Source organism: Tyto alba, unplaced genomic scaffold (assembly GCF_018691265.1).
Source record: "Tyto alba isolate M040663 unplaced genomic scaffold, T.alba_DEE_v4.0 Super-Scaffold_48, whole genome shotgun sequence".
NCBI lineage: Eukaryota > Metazoa > Chordata > Aves > Strigiformes > Tytonidae > Tyto > Tyto alba.
Genome location: NW_024881324.1, coordinates 13,133,499 through 13,150,371, shown reverse-complemented (window position 1 = coordinate 13,150,371; position 16,873 = coordinate 13,133,499). Strand labels below are relative to the sequence as shown.

At 39.2% G+C, this 16,873-nt stretch overlaps 2 protein-coding genes across 6 annotated transcripts in view; one reads left to right on the top strand and one right to left on the bottom strand.

The window, feature by feature from the left end:
- The window catches only part of LYRM4 (LYR motif containing 4), a 95,357-nt gene extending 78,598 nt beyond the window's left edge, over nt 1-16,759 (bottom strand). For all 3 annotated transcript variants that reach the window (XR_004406945.2, XR_004406946.2, XM_032991909.2), the window contains exon 1: nt 16,656-16,759. Coding sequence is in view for 1 of the 3 variants with exons in the window: in XM_032991909.2 (XP_032847800.1) it covers nt 16,656-16,741 (86 nt within the window). In the remaining 2 variants the exon portion in view is untranslated. The remainder of the gene's footprint in view (nt 1-16,655) is intronic.
- A 36-nt stretch (nt 16,760-16,795) lies between these two features.
- The window catches only part of FARS2 (phenylalanyl-tRNA synthetase 2, mitochondrial), a 254,990-nt gene continuing 254,912 nt past the window's right edge, over nt 16,796-16,873 (top strand). For 2 of the 3 annotated variants that reach the window (XM_042806612.1, XM_042806609.1), the window contains exon 1: nt 16,796-16,872. The gene's annotated coding sequence lies outside the window, so the exon portion shown is untranslated. The remainder of the gene's footprint in view (nt 16,873) is intronic. The other variant, XM_042806611.1, reaches the window with a different exon arrangement.

The window sequence follows — 16,873 nt, the reverse complement described above, 5'->3', positions numbered from 1 at the left end:
ATCCATTTCCTTTTCAGGTCTTCACTCTTGAATCTTGAGTGCTCTGCTAGAGCGTAGGAAAAGAAGCTGAAACACTGTGCAGACACACCTGCTTTTAAGTACACAGTACTATGTCTTCAAAATAAACCTGCCCAAGCATTGTTTTTCTCAGCACCACTTTGCATTTACCAGTATCACAACATGCTAAAGGTGTAAGTCATCTTTTCAAGACACCTTTACAAACATGTTGACATCTTGTCTTTGTGACCGTGAACAAATATAATGTATTAATAGATCACATCACGGTTATAGGCAACATGCTGTGAAACATAGTGGCTACAACGAATTCTAAGTCATTGAGCACATACGCAAAGATAACAGAGGAGGACTGTGGTCCACAACACGGGGAAGCAAAATAGTTTACAAGGGAAGAGGCCAGAAGGTTAGAAAATTCAAGACTTTCAAAAAAGGTACAAAGTAAAGTGTTTTTTTTCCTCATTAGCTTAAGTTGTATTTAATAAATTAAGGCAAGTGATCAGTAGCCAACCTCTAGGAAGCCCACTGTGGTTAATAATTCTGAAATGAAGTATATGATGCTTTTATTTAAGGACACAATTTGCAAAAGTGAGATACTGATTTACAACACAGTAATACTTTATAAAAAGGGTCTCTCGATACAAAATCATTGTTTCCTTTCACTAATTATATTTTCTTACCACTTCTCCTTTCCAATTAACATCTATTAACTTAAGGTAGAAACAGCATAAATTTTCAGAATTTCTCATTATTACTAGCAAAATGTGCACCACATGAAATTTGTCTGAATTTTCAGAATTACATATAATGTAAAGATGGAAGATTTTTATTATAAAAGAAATATCTGCAGAAAAAATCATATTAGCTTACCTTAAACTTTTTTATTAGCATTAGCAAAGATGTCTCCATGTATAGAATTACTTCAGAGGAATGATTATTTATTTACATATATGTGTGTGTACACATACATATTTCCATATCTATTTCTTTTTTCCTCTATAAAGGTCTCAGTAAATTCACCAACAAAGGTGAGGCAAACGCTGCATGCGATTACCATTTAATACTAAAAAAAAGGAACATTTGACAACAGATGTGTGTTTGATACAGAAGTAAGTACTTCATAAGGAAGTAGTTGTGACTTGTCTAATTAAACACAAGACCAACAGAAGGGTGTGGATGTAATGTTTTATCAGCAAGGTGTTCCTCTAATTTCATCACTAGACACGTTTTTAGCACTGCCACCTCAAGCTACAGCACAACAACAATGACACCTGCCTGTTATTTAAAATTGAAGCAAAGCCTATTCCTGGAACCAGGATTTGCTTAGAAGAGTGGGGATGGTAGCTGGAAGCTGAGAGGGGAGGAGATAAGAATAAAGAAACAGTAAAATAAGACTTGTTGGCTAACCCTGCATTATTTCCTTGCATATTCTCATCAGAGTCCTTACCAGTCTTCACAAAAAGCCTATAAAAATAAACCTACAAGCCACTGCTTGGTTTCTCTGCTAATATAAAAAATATAAGTTCTAATGGATTTGCCAAGAACTATGTCTGAAGTGAATAGCGCTAGAGATAGTTTGAGAGAGGATTACTCCAAAAGAACAGAGCAGCAGGATACAAATTGGTGAACATTAGAAAACACACTTAAGAGCTGGTGACTGTGACCAAGTGCATGAGATACATGCTGTACGATCAGATACAAGGATTTCTAACTTATTTTTAAAGCAAATCTTGCTACTTTGTGTCCCATGTCTCAAAACTTCTAATAAAGACTTCAACTGTCCCTCTTCAAGTTGCTCTACATAAGAGAAAAAACATTCAATATGCATGCCTATTTCAAATGAGTTTCCCCTCATTTTCTTTAATCAATTTAAAAATGGAAAATGCCTCTTCACAGTTTTATATAGAGAGAGACAGACAGACTTGAGGCTGTTTTTAGGAAAGGAGGACTTTTGTTTTCTGACTGTATCCTTTCATCAGTTTGTGCCTGTACCCATTTCAAAGAAGAGAGGATGGATGACCACTCGATCAACAGGATCACAGAATCACTCATGTTGGAAAGCAGCTCAGGAGGTCTCTTGTCCCACCTCCTGCTGAAAGGAGGGTCAGCAATGGGATCAGACAAGGCTACTCACAGCTTTGTCCAGTCAGGTCTTGAAAACCAGCATGGTGACCAGACCACCCCTCTGGGAAACACGTTCAATCGCTTGGCTATCCTCATGGGGAAAACACTTTTCCTTAAAGCCAGTCTGAAAACCTCTCTTCCTTCACTTTACATTTGCTGTCTCTTGTTCTCCTGCCAGGCACCTCTGGATACTCTGAGATAGTGGTTGCTATAAGTTCCCTCAATGTTGTTTCTTCCCCTGGCTGAACCAGCTCAGCTCCCTCAGCCTTTTTTTTTTTTTTACAGGGCAAGTACTTCCACCCCCAACCACCTCAGTGGTTTCTGCCGAGCTTGCTTCAGGTTACCCATGTCTTTCCTGTACTGGGGTGTGGGCAAGACTGGATGCAGTACTCCAGATGTGGTCTAACAAGCACTGAGGAGAGGGGGATAATCCCTCCCCTCAATCTGGTGACTGAGCAGTTGTTGATACATCTCAGGATGCTCTTGACCTTCCTTCGTGCCCGGGTATACAGCTGGCTGTCTGCTGGGATCCCTAGCCCCATTTTGGCAGAGTTGCTCCCTGAGCAGTCAGTCCCCAGCCTGTTCTGTGGATGAGGCATCTTCTCAGGTGTAGGACACTGAATTTCATAAGGCTGCTGTTGGTCTTTTCCTTCAGGCTTCTGAGGTCCCTCTGGATGGTAGCCCTGCCCTTTAGCACACTGGCTCCCTGATTTGGTGTCAACTGCAAACTTAATGAGCAAGCACTGTTTATTCCTCTGGGTCACCGATAAAGATGTGAAACAGGATGAGTCCCAGGATCAACCCCTGCAGATCCATTAACTACCATCCTCTAAGCTCCAGTATCCAACCAGTCCCAAGGGTGCATGGTTGTCCACCCATCCAGACCACAAGACCCTAAGTTGGATACCAGAATGTTGTGGGAGTCAGTGTTGAAAGCCTCCCTAAAGTAGAGAGAAATGACACCCACTGTTCTCCCCTTGTTCACAAATCCAGGCAATCACATTGGTCAGGCATCATTTACCTTCAGTTCCCAAACACCTTCTTCTTCATGGTCCCAGAATAATACCAGTGCTATTCATAGTTAGCTATGATTATTTTTGCAGTTCTTTGAAACATATATTTGTGTTGCTATGCTTCTAAAAATAAAACAGTTATTGGCTTAATTCTAAGTGTAAAGAATCTCTGCAAAAGGGAGTGCTTTTCAGAAGGTCAGGGTTAAAATAAAAAATGAAAAATGTCCAAACAAAAGCGTTCTTTTAATCTTAATTGGAGTTGCAACTGCAACGTTATATTGCAGAAGAGGTTAAAAAAAGAGGGTTACCAGTGAAGGACCCAATCGAACAAGTTGTTAAGTTAACGAGGTACTGGGTGAGGATGCATTGCAGGAACTAAAAACAGAATTTGCCACAGATGAAATGTGTCCTGATGGCCTGAAATAACTAACAGCTCTCTGTTTTGCTTTCACTGCCAAGACTCTGCCAGCTGCTCACCAGGACACTCGGGTAGCTCAGCAGTCCAATTACCAAGTGGGGAATGCCTTGAAAGCATGGGTTCAGATCCTGACAAGGCTGATTTCTCTCTTCTTCCTTTTGAGGAAGATATATACTGTTCCATTTGCTGTGCTGCTATTTCTGAAGAGTTTTTAAGAAAGGCCTGGCCTGCTGTGAATTGTCATTACAAATTCCATTATACTTTTCTCAAAAGGTTAGAGTTTTAGTCCAATGCTGTGGCCAGATTTTCTCCTCAGAATGGCTAAGGGTTACCTTCCATTCTAAGAACAGACATAGTTTAACTTGTGACTTGGGTACCCTGAAGAGGGCTGACTGTATTGCGCCTCATGGTGACTGTAACTGGTCATTTAGAAACCCACTGGGTGTTAAGCAGCATTTCTGGATGCAAATATTTCCCACTTGTCAGTGGGAAGCAACAGTGCTTAGGTTTTTTAAATTAAGCAACAAGGCATAAAGCTTTGGGGTATTCTAACTTCTTGGACTGCAGTGTGGTTGGTCTAGTTGATGAGGAGATTTTGACAGGACATTTCTGAAGCACAGCATTACTTCTGAAACTGAAGACCTAGATTCAGTAAATAAGTAGCTACAGAACCCATATTATTATTTTAATACAGAAATTACAAAAATGCCAATTCCTCAAGAAAAAACGGATCAAGTATCAGAAATACATTGACAGCATACAGTTTTAAAATAATAACAGATACTTTGACTTGTGAAAGACTTTTAAGAAACAGTTCTCTGAAGGTTATCTGAGGTGAAGCTTTGTTGGTCCTTTTGACAGGCTAGTAATCTTGAGAATAAACAGACTCCTAACAAAGTTTTACTTTGTAAAAGCAATCCGTGGATTCTAGCAATAAAGGCAATTAATTCTGCCTCTTGATTTTCACTCAAGTAAGCCTGTGCTTTTTATGAAAGAGGAATTTAAGCATCATAGGTCCAAAATTAATCTAGCAAAAAAACCCTCCAGTCATCTCATTACAAAGGCAACAATAAGTCCTAACTAGAATTTATTAAGTAACAGAAGTAACAGACCACCTGTTCTGTCTTCCTATGGACAATACACTCGAAGTTACAGTTTTTGGAATATTGGAGTTCTTTTCCAAACTGTATCCTCTCATCCATTTCTACCAGCTTTATAGCTTATCCAAAACACTCTGTTTCTTATAACTCAGTCAGTAGTGAGAAACATCCCCCACCGCACCTCCCATCACCATATGGATCAATGACCTTCCTTCATTTGTAGCAAAGCACTGCATGTTTAGTTTAGCAAATCTGCAGCATCAATTTTGACAACAATTATGGATATTTGAAATTACAATGGAATATTTAGCAGCACAGAAAATTATAATATATGTAAAGCTTATTAGTCAAACCTAAAGCCTAAAAAAAAAAAAAAAAAAAAAAAAAATCAATCAGTTTGGAATGCATAACACAATCACCATCCTATTTTGTGCATACAGAGTACTGAATATTATTTTTAGACATTTGGGATTGTAAACATAGTGCCTTTGGACAACACACGAAACATTTCAGGAAGCTCAGACACAGACTACTGCGATTATGTTACCAGAGGCTCAGAAAAAAAATAAATGCAGGTTGTTTTGTACACTACAAATGCTATCTAAGGCACAGAAAATCAAGCGAACTATACCTTTCCTTGTGTATTTTTTCTAGTTAATTAGTTACAGGATATGGAAGTCTTCACAAATGTTTCTTTTGGGCTATGTATGGCCTCCACCTCTAAAACTGTGGTGCATACACTCTTAACTTTCCGAATTGTAGATCCCAGCATACAATGCAATACTTGGGTCTGACCAGACAATATATAATTTCATATCAGACAGAAAAATGAGATCAAATTTAAAACTTAAGCTATGCTTTTTCAGTGAACAGAAGTCATTGAAGAAACGTGCCAACAGACCTTCTGTGCATTGAAGTAGTTTAGTCTAACCACTGTAACAGAAAGGGAGATCAGAAACATTCAGAAAGACATAGAGATCAATTTTCTTTCTCTAAGAAGAGAAACATCAACAACATATTGTCTTTTAATCTAGTCAAGGCTAAGTATGTTAAATTCAGATGTTAAAATTTAAAGGTGATGATAAAGCTAAGGCAAAGGTCACTAATTATAAAACAGTTTTCCAGTCAACCTCTTAACACTCTCTTAGATGCTTACACTAAGAAGACAAAAAAAAAATATCACCTTATTCTGTTTCTATATCTATGTACATATTCTATTGAACAAGAGTAAGTTCAGACTGGTACATTTATATATCACAAAAGGTTCTGCGTTTCAAGCCAAAAATGTGTCACAAAAAACTCCAGATAGTACTTAATAGCTAATTATAAGTCACAAGGAAGTATTCACTCATATGAGTGATATTAGCACTTTTTGTCCTTTATTCTGAGTAAGGGAAAAAAACATACAGCAAACACCAACTCCTTTCCCTCCTACAAGCACGTGGCAGTAAGGAGAGGTTCTTCTCGGATAACAATTTCTCTAAATGTGGAATTCACATCTGGCTTAAAACTCTAACTCAGATGAGTAGTGGCTTGAAGGTTACCACATGAGACATTAGGAGAGGAAAAGAGGTATGAAGAGTGGTCTATTTATCATAACAGTGTTTTCAGTATAACATTTTATGACCAGAGCAGATTACCTTCCCTTTGACACACGACATGACCTTCCATTCCCCAGGGTAACAGAAAAGATTTCCAATCTTCAACATAATACCCACAGAAGTTGCAGAAGCACCAGGTCCCCAGCTAATGGTAGCAATAACTTGCACTGATAAAGAACTTCTCCCTCAAGGATTCTAACGAATTGTTGGGAAATAAAACCCCACAATCAAGCCTCAAAATCCATATAGGTTAGTAAGTACCACCACTAGTTCTAGAACAAGGAGTCCTGTATAAGTATATAAGTGTAGTATACTTATTTGGCCAACACTGCATCGCTGTACCTGGTAGGACTGTGTTTATCATATGTTCCCATTGCTTTTGGAGGTGACTGTAAAGGTGCCACCACCAGTTTGATAAATATTTACCTTCATATTCAAAATCTGCAAACAATAGGCAGCAATTTTTGGTATATATTACAAACTGAAAATAGTAAATTAACAGATTTAGTAAAAAATGTGCTCAATAGCTCTGGAAACCAGAAAAACTCTTTAGAGGTCTACATGAAATACATTTCTTATTAATGTTTTGTAAACAAATCATTTGAACATTTATTTTCATATCGTAAATTAGTCAGGTCAGGGAAAACACTTTGAGACATCTAATTTACTTTGGACAGTGATAAAACTACTTAAATCAATCAATACATGTTCCTCCCTTCAAAACTAGTTTACATATGAAGACCATAAATTTGAAAACCTATTTGATAATTTATCGGGCTAGAAAAATGCTGTGATATTTTAGATGAGTCAAAGATGTTTTCTGGAGGTTAGTAGGAGGTTAGTTTCAAGGCAACACAACACAGTTCTATTTGACATCCAGAACATAATTCAAGCTGTAAACTTCTAGGACATACTGCGGCTTCTACTACATCTTAAGCACTTCATTTGAGCTGTATTGACTTTAAAGCATTTTCCTAAGAAGGAAGCAGCCTGATGTTACTTAAAAAAATAAAAACACTGTTTATGAGGGGAGGCACATTTTGATGAATGAATGAATTCACAAAGAATTGCATTAGTGATTCAATCCAAAACTTGACGAAATGTGATGGCTTGAACCTAGCCCCTTCCACTCTGTTCCCCTGTTCTTAACTGTGATTAACAATGCAAATAAATGATGGCTTCTGAAATTCCCCCTACCCTTGATACATTTAACTCCTTCACTGCTATTCTAGCATAACATACACAAAAGTGTTTAAAATTCACTGACCGTGTAACCATCAATGGTGGCTATCCCCAAGATAAACTGATTTTCTCCAACACTGAGGCTCTGAGGAAACCTGTGTCCACATTTCTCCTGCTTATGCAAACAACGAACAGATGTTTACATCTGCCTGTGACTGCAACTGAGCATTGTGATCATCTGTATGATTGTTGGAGAAATAAATAATACCAGTAAATAAATACTACCAAGCAACACCAACATGGATCCTGCAAGCAAATACTAGTCAGCAGAAATCACATGTAGTGTGAGAGAAAGATTGAGATTGACCTCAAAGGATACAATAAATTATTCTCCTTGGCACTTAAAGTCACAGAATTAAATTCAATTATATAAGCTTCAAAACAATTATGAATTAATGATTATTGCCAATATATTAGAACTGATTATAGTTCCAGGGAAAGATTTTTTTTTTTTTTTTCTTTTTTCTCCTTAAACACTTACTTTCTCTGGCAGGTCTAATATACATCATTACTTCTATACAAGCTAATGATTTAGAAACAGGGCTAATGGTTCCAGACAAAGATATGCCAGACAAGCAGACTCAGAAGGACGGTCAAGACCTGGCAATGAAGTCTGTGGAGAATCTAACTGCTGTCATAGTCAGAATCCCACAAGACATTTTTAAACTCATGGTGATTTGATATAAAACGTTCATGGAGCTGTATTTATTTAAGTACTAGTTTCTTGCAAAGTATATAAAAAAAATATAACTGTGCCAATATAAAACCCAAAATTTTCTAAATTTAAGTTAAACATCTTTTGATCTAAATGCTATCGAGTTCAAGAAAAAAAAAAACAAAACCACTGCAATTCATTGGGGTTTAATTTATAATAAGACTAACACAACTACTATACTACTAGTTTCCACAATGGCTTCAAAGCTTGCTTTAAAGAGGGATTTTTAAAAAAGGATTACTGGGATGGAACACAAGTTAATTCCTTACCTCCTGATACCAATACATTCACACATGCATACGTACATATACAAACATATGCTTCTTTTCTTTAGAAGACTTAACTGTGATTTAGTCAACTGCTATTTACTTTAAAAGTTAGAAAAATATATCTAAGCAGCGGCTTTTCCCAAGAGTTTGTAATGAACATGATGCTGAAAAGTCTAGTCCTAAGTATTACGACCTCTAGTCAAACCTGGTATTTAGTCGTTCATAGCACAGGACCTTCAGATTTCCTGAAGAATAATTTAAATATTTTATTTCATACACATTCTGTTAAGAAAGACAGCATCTGAACACAACTGAATTCTTTCACTATTATCATATTAAATGTTCAGTTGTGAGAAGGTAAGCTAGGACAGCATCTCAATACTTAAAAACTATTACTACATTACAAAGTGTTTTTCATTTACCAGAAATCATATGCATATGTCTACTGGCATGAGTCACTGCTAGAGGCAGTAATTTTTCTATTACTCTCATTAGTTCTCAAACAAATTCTACTGGTAATTAAATCTTACATAAAAAATGTCCCTGTACTACTGTGCTATACAAAGAACTCAAATAATGTCTTGGGTAAGAACCACATCAGATTTGCTCAATTTGGATGCCTTTACTAAAATAAGGAAGTCCATTGATCAGTCTTTTCAGGAAGCCCCCACTCATTTGTCTTCCAACTATAAAATTTCAATTTTTCTAGAACTGCATATGCCATGTATGTGCTCCAAACTCTCCAAGTTATTACAATTCAAAACTCTCCTGTGCCAAAAAAAATTAAAAAAAAAAGGAAGTAAAGAAAATTACATCAAAATCGATGCATAAATATCCTTTGTTGTTTAGGAACAGCATAATTATTTTACAAGGGTAAAGTGAATGAATTTGGAAAATGACAATTACTGTTGTACCTTTAAATCCAAGAAGGTAACTCCTAATGAACACGATCAACAGAACTTTGATGTAATGATTTTCAGTTGGTAAATGTTACTATAGAAAAATCAAAACATTTGGCAAAATTGTTTGCATTTGGTTTAATTTTTTTTTCATAGAAATATGTTCTGATGGTATTCTAATGGTTATGTTTTGACATTTTTGGTACAGAATACTTTAGTTGTCTTTCCAAAATACTTTATATATAGAATACTTAAGTCAAATGGAAATACTTCAATACTGTGAGACCCAAAGTCTGACAATGCAAAAATCATGTTCTTACGCCTCTAGATTTTCCCCAAAAGTGCATGCATTTCCATGTTTTACTATAATTCAGAGTATAATCATCTCAGTCCTTTTCAAAGTTCCCATCCTAATCAGATGACTGAGCACCATTCAGAGCTCTTAAAATACCAACATCTCTATTCAAGCATACATGATTCTGATAGAATAAGGCAATACACATAAGAGATCCTAAAAAAAACATAATAGCAAAATATCTATAAGGTATGTAGTCACTGAAATAATAGCCAAAATTTAACTCCCCATAGAAAGAGATATTAACTAACCACAAATCTGTGTGACTGTTCTACAAACATGCAGTGCCCATTTACCCATGATTTTGGGTCACGCAGTTACCAGGCCAAAACAAGTGTTTGCAACAGTGTAGGATGGAAATCACCTTGCACCCAGGGCACGGTACTTTCTGTAACATGGCACGCCTCTGTTTTCTCATCATTGCTATGATTAAAAAAAAAAATAAAAATAAAAAATAAAAAAAAATCACCATTTAGTCTTTCTTTCCTCCCTAACTTGCAGAAACATCATACCAAGAGCTGACTATCTGCTAGCAGATCTTGTCAGTCACAAACTTCATTTGGAGAACCAGCGAGAAAAAGGCTTATTCAGAGTGGATAACGGTCACATGTAAAATTTTAATGTGGTTGTTAAATTACCTGAGTGATAAAACTGCAAAAAGAACCAGTGATCAGATTCTATATACCAGGAACTTAAAGCAAAGTAAGATTTTTCAGTTAAAGTGACCAAATAAGGTATGCTGGGAAGAAGAAAATTAAACCCATTTTTTAAAAAGCATATTTTTTAAAAATTTTATTTGGTGTGAACTATGTTGTTGAAAGAGTTGTTAACAGAATCTTAAGAACAGGTCATTATGAAAGTACAGGTCAACTTAACCTACACTTGTGCAAAAATTCAAACACTCTCGTGAATGATCTGAACTTGCACCAACATGTACCTGGCTATTCCCACACACCGCTCCTTCCCTGGTTTGAGGAACCATTGAGAGGCACCATGCAGAAGTGGACAGACGGAATTGCAATGGCAGTCACAACTTACTCCTGGACATCCTCCTTCCTACTGTTACAGCAGTAGGAGGCACCTTCTGAGCAGCTCCCCTCCTTTGCATGGGCTCATCTGCCACGGCCAGAAGCATCCTTCGCTGAAATCCAAGGGCATACACCCCTCAGCCTATAACCCATGAGCAGAAAGTCCTTGAAGCCTGCCACATTGACCTACTTGATCAACTCTTAGCAGTTCTCTTTCCCAAAGGAACGGACTATAGGCTAGACTGATCTGCAAAGCAACATGAGAAAAATTAGTCTATTAAATGGACAACAAGAAATTTAATCTAAGGACAATGATTTCACCTCATATAACCGCTTGCACAAGTTTCTACATTAAGTGTGCTGCACGAGGACTTACAAGGGTCCTATATATTGAATTAAGTTGCAACATGTAAGAAAGCTTCCAGGTCCTATACGTAAGAATGGAATCAAGGCACAACCATAATATATTAATTGTGCATTCATGCTCCACCAAAAGTCCACTTCATTCCAAGTGACACAAGGTACTAAGGGGCTAGATGCAGCATCTGTGCCCAGATGCCAAGGAGGAAAAAAAAAAAGGTTGCGTTCATTCTCAAGCAACAAATAATAAATCTCAAACAACTCTGACACTACAAACAGCAATAAAATTAGCTTGTAAGAAAAACATAAACACCTGGAAGACAGATAAAAACAAAGAAGGCAGAAAGCTGAAGTGGGATTTAATACAGACATGAAATGATTTTTCATGTTGCTTCTTAAAAAATAAAGAATTGGAATTCCATCCGGGAAATGTGAGGATGAAGACATTTAGAATTTTTCTTTTTTAATATGCCATGTTAAATTTATGTTCAAAGAGTATCCTACAGCAGTTTCACATCTTTCTCCAGAGTGCAGTATCTAAGAATCATGCCATTAAGCATGCAGAAAAATTAAAATAACAAAGCGTATGCCAGTCTACTGCTATGTTCCAGTTCCTTACCTTAGCACAGAAAGCTGATCAGCATACTCACTATTTGAGCAAGTCTTTAATTTGGGTGGTAGTTAGCAAGAAGACTCAAAATGGAAGAGACTGACAATAGTGGAAAAGCAAGAGAAGCAATGAGAAATGGTGCATTGCTAAACCAGACCCCTAGCCCAAATGTTCAAGGATGGCGCTCTGTATTTTTCTGTTTAATCAGGAGTCAGAATCAATCTTTACATAACAGCAGCTGGCATCCGACATAGCTCTGTTTTCCATTTTTCTATTCGCAAAAAGCAGACTAAATCTTCCATACATAGCAACGATCATTAACTGAAATATTTTCTTAAACACAGATTAGCTTATTTTTTATGTATATCAGTAAGAGTTATCACCTCTACACATACAGGATACCTGGCCATCTGTGCCAAATTTAATGACACTGACTATGAACGATACACTTTTTTTTTTTTTCCTTTCCAGACCCATCTGGACTTACGGGAGTAGCAATTAATTGCCACAAAGAAAAAATAAGTAAGCATTTCATCTGAGTGATTATCACTGTTCTTTACTCTGATTTCATGCATGCAGAAGACCTTAAACTGTAGACACGTAAGTTTTAATGTTAAAATTCTGTCTCACCAAAGTTTTACATTAAATTCAGATATTAACTACAGTGCAAAACCACAGGAATCACAAACTTTTTTTTTTTTCTTTCAGAAGAACAGCTTTAATGCTAAAAGACTAAACACCCCTTCAGAACATGCTCTGTTCTGTCTAGTGGAATCCCTGAATTTTTACTTCCTAAACTTTAATTCAAAACAAAAAATCCACATCTATCATGAACACCTCAAGATTTTTAAAATGAAGATTTTCTTCACGTTGATAAAATCTTTCAGAAAAAGATTAAATCAAGTTCTGTATGAAGTTTAACAAAGACAAGTGGAAGGTCCTACTCCTGGGAGGAGATAACCAAAGAGCCCAGTGCAGACTAGGATCTGTGTGGCTGGGGAGCAGCCTTGCCAAGAGACCCGGGGGTCCTGGTGGAGAACAAGCTGGCCAGGGGTCAGCAGCGTGCCACCACAGCAAAGGCAAATTGGAACCTGGGCTGCATCCACAGCGGCCTTAGTAGCAGAGACAGAGATGTGATTACCCCTCTCTACTCAGCTGTCAGGCTGCACCTGGAGTGCTGTGACCAGTTCTGGTCCCCTCGATTCAACAAAGATGCAGACAGACAGGAGAGGTCCAAAGGAGGGCCACAAAGATGATCAAAGGGCTGGAGAACCTACCTTATGAGGAAAGACTGAAGGAGTCAGGTGTCTTCTACCTGGAGAAGGCTCGGGGGGGATCTTATCACAGCCTTCCAGTACTTGAAGGGCAGCTATAAAGAGGCTGGAGGTGCTCTCTGCACGTGGAGCCACACGGAGAGAACAAGGGCCAGTGGGTACAAGTTGCATTGGGAGAGGTTTCATCCAGACATAAGAAATTTTTGACGGTGAGATCAATCACTGGAACAACCTCCCCAGGGATATGGTAGAGTCCCAATCACTGGAGGTTTTCAAGACACAAGTGGATGGGGTGCTAGATAATCTCACATAGGCTCCCTTTCCCATGAAAGGTTGGACCTTGGTCTTTGGAGGACCCTTCCAACCTGGGCTGTTCTATGACTCTCTAAAATCAGATCAACAACTATGTTGTTCAAGGCAGGAAAAGCAAGTGGCACTGAAAATACAGTATAGCTTATTTTGCTCAGTTTTGTTCTTAGGTCTACAAAAATCAGATTTACTAGTTTTGAAATATTGAAGGACATGTCTCAGATGAAACTGCATACATTCAATTAACTTCAGAATTAGAAAGGAGACCAGCCAGAAGCATGTCACATGCTTCCCTGAACTTATTAGCCATTGTTAGTATCTTTATAGGCCAAGGAAGGCTGGGGACCTGAAAATCATAGTAATGTTGGTTAGGTAGAATGTCTGCAGCTTACCCAAGCCAACCTCTCACTTGAAGTAGGCCTACCTACAACAAGATCAGGTCAGTCGGTGCTGTTTGGTTAGACCTGTCATGAAAACTTTCAAAAATGGAGATGTCAGAATCTCTTGGGGTGACCTGCTCCAGTCCTGCGCTACCCTTCTAGAAAAAACCCTCTTCCACTAGATTCCCGTGTGTTTTGACCACTAAGATTCAGTCATGTTAAACAAACAAGAAACTTTAAAGTTCAGATCATCCTCATTCAACCAGATGTTTTAACAGCTTTCACAAGTTTACAAAATCTTTTGTTTTCTGTACCAAAAAAGAGACACAACATAAACCCATTATTTAAATCACAAATTAAATTCTACCTAGAAATTATCCCTTAAATTGATTTAGTTGAGACCAAAATCTGACACATTATAAACTGTCAGAGGATCTACTTTTTGTTAACCAAACAGAAGAAAACAGTACACTCATTAAGAACCGCTTTTTTGACTCAGAACCTAACATATTCCTTTTCACTTATTGATTTTCCTCCAGTACAAATCATTCTTCCTTCCTCAGGCAGTCTGCGTGGGTAATAGGGCAGAAGGGCAGACATTAAATTACTTCCAGCCTACTAAATTTTTTCTCCCTGCTGCTAAAACCTGGCATACACATCTGGGCCTCCAAACACTCCATAACATTTACTGCAGGACCCTGGAGATGCTTTGCTGTGTAGTTATTTTGAAGGATGTCAGTGGTGATCTGAGTTACTTTAAGACATGAATGTTATTCTTCACAGTTACAGCACTAAAAGTTCCTTTTGTGTGGTAGAAGAAAATTTGATACTACCAGATGACACATAGAATAAATTTACTAGGAAAGTCACAAAACAAAAATATTGAATTTTCCATCACAATCAATATGTACATGTTTAAGAGAAAAAGCACAGCAAGCAAATAAGGAGACAATAATCAGCTGAACATACTCCAGACGTACACTTATAAATATGCACTGTTTGCAATAATAAAATATTCTGAAATTCTCCAACTGACATCATTAGCCAATAAGATTACTCTGCAATACTTTCTACTTTGCTACAAGCTGGTTCTTTACAAAATCATTAGGTTTACTCCAGGTTATTACCATATCATGTTACAGCAGCCCTGAGGACTTGGCAGGACTGCTTATCTTGTCACAGAAGCAGCTAGCGGGGGTGTCCATTTTAGCTGTGGGTGTGGTCTAAGCACCAAAGCAGGATTGTTGTTGTGGTCCCAGCAGATCTTTACATATAATAGCTGATGATCATTTCTTGCTAGAAAAACCGCTATTGCTTTTAGTGCTCACAAATGTGTATACACTGCAAGATTTTATACAGCTGGTGATTTTATACTTTCTAAGGACAGGTACATCAACACCTGAGATCTTTAAGGAAAGGGAAAACTTGCACTGTGATATGGTATCAAAAACTCAGATATCTAAGGTAAACACGTATCTTATGATTTCTATCATTTAAAATTTGCTAGGACAAAACCACCACAAGACTTAAAAGTTTACATTGTCTTAAGCAGAAAACTCACTGGTGCACCTATTGCTGTGTGATAGTTAGCTTTACCTTGGAGCTGCATGCTGAACTTTCCATATAGCCAAAACCCCCCAGGTACATACTTCATTTTTGGGGAGATATGAGGAAGGGAGTTGGACTCCCGGCACGGTTTAGAGAAACGCAATGACAACAATTTCCCAAGTCACCTGTGTCCCATCAGCAAGGGGCTGGGCAGAGACGGGTCCACATGTGGTCTGTGAAGCTGGTTTGCTTCCTCACTGATCACCCCCCAGCACAAACCCATTGCTAAAAACACCTTGTGGCCCAGACAGGAGCTACACTTTACTGTTTGATAACTGCACATCTCACAGGCCTCAAGCCATCCACATTACATCCAGTCTTCTCTTTGTTAGAATAATAGCAAGCTGGGATACTCAGCACAGCAAAGAGCAAGGGAGAAGCCTTGATAGCAGGGGAACTAAAGGAGGAGGGGAACCTGATGCACACACACACGCACATGCACACACACACGCTGTTCTCATTAGCTCCAGCCCAGTTTCAGCTCCACAGCCTTTTTCCTCAGGGCACTCCCTCACACATGAGGTTTGGGGAATACTTGTGCCGTGAAGAGTGCAGAGCTCACCATGGTTACCCAAGTTCAAAGGTTTCTGTTCCCAATTCTTGCCAGGCTGGAGATGATTCACAGCAAAGGTAGCTCACATACAAAGGTTGCTGCCCGTGGTCCAACTGAGCGGTAAAGTGAATGAACTACCAACGAGTGATAAAATTTTGCCAGTGCTGATGGAGAGCACTCCCTCTGAGCGGAACAGATACCCAATGGAGATCAGGTGTGTGCCTGTAGTAGCATACAGGTGTACCCTTTGCAAAAAAAAAAAAAAAAAAACAAAAAAACAAACAAACCAACCCAAAACCGGTGCGGGTCTTCCACCGACAGCCAGCCAGGCAGCACAGCATCCTGGCGCGGCGAGACGAGCAAGCCCTGAGCCTGGGTGCAGCACAGGGAGCCAGGTTTTGGCAGGGAAGCCAGCCTCCTCCAGCACAACCTGGGTTGCGACCTGGCCCCGGCTCTCCCCTGCCAGCATCCAGACCAGACGCGAGGTTTTTTTTCCAGCCTGGGACAATCTGTGACTTATCCCTGATAGCTGGGAGGGCCCCTAACCTGGTGGTCTTGAGGCGGCCCGGGGGCCAGGGCATAGGGGACTGCGGGCTGAGCCTCCCCTGCGCCCCAAATCGCGCCCCAGCCAGATCACAGCTCCCCTCTGCCCGCCAAAAAAACCGAGCCACTCGGGCAGCCCTCCCCCAGCCCCAAATAACGCCGGCACTCCCCGTTCCTCCCCCCCAAAACGCCTTCTCGTGGGCGAAGCCAGTCCCTCCCCGCCCGGGCCGCCGGCGTACCTGTAGTTGTAGCTGCCGAAGCGCTGGCTCTCTCGCAGCAGGGCCCGGTACAACCGCAGCACCTGCGCCCGGCTGGACGCTGCCATGTTGCCGGCGCCAGGCGGATGTCGGTGCCGCGGCGAGGCCCCTTTTTTTTTTTTTTTTTTTTTTTTTTTTTTTTTTTTTTTTTTTCCCCGCCCGCAGCGCCCGGAGCCGCCTCCCCGGCAGCGGCCTGGCGG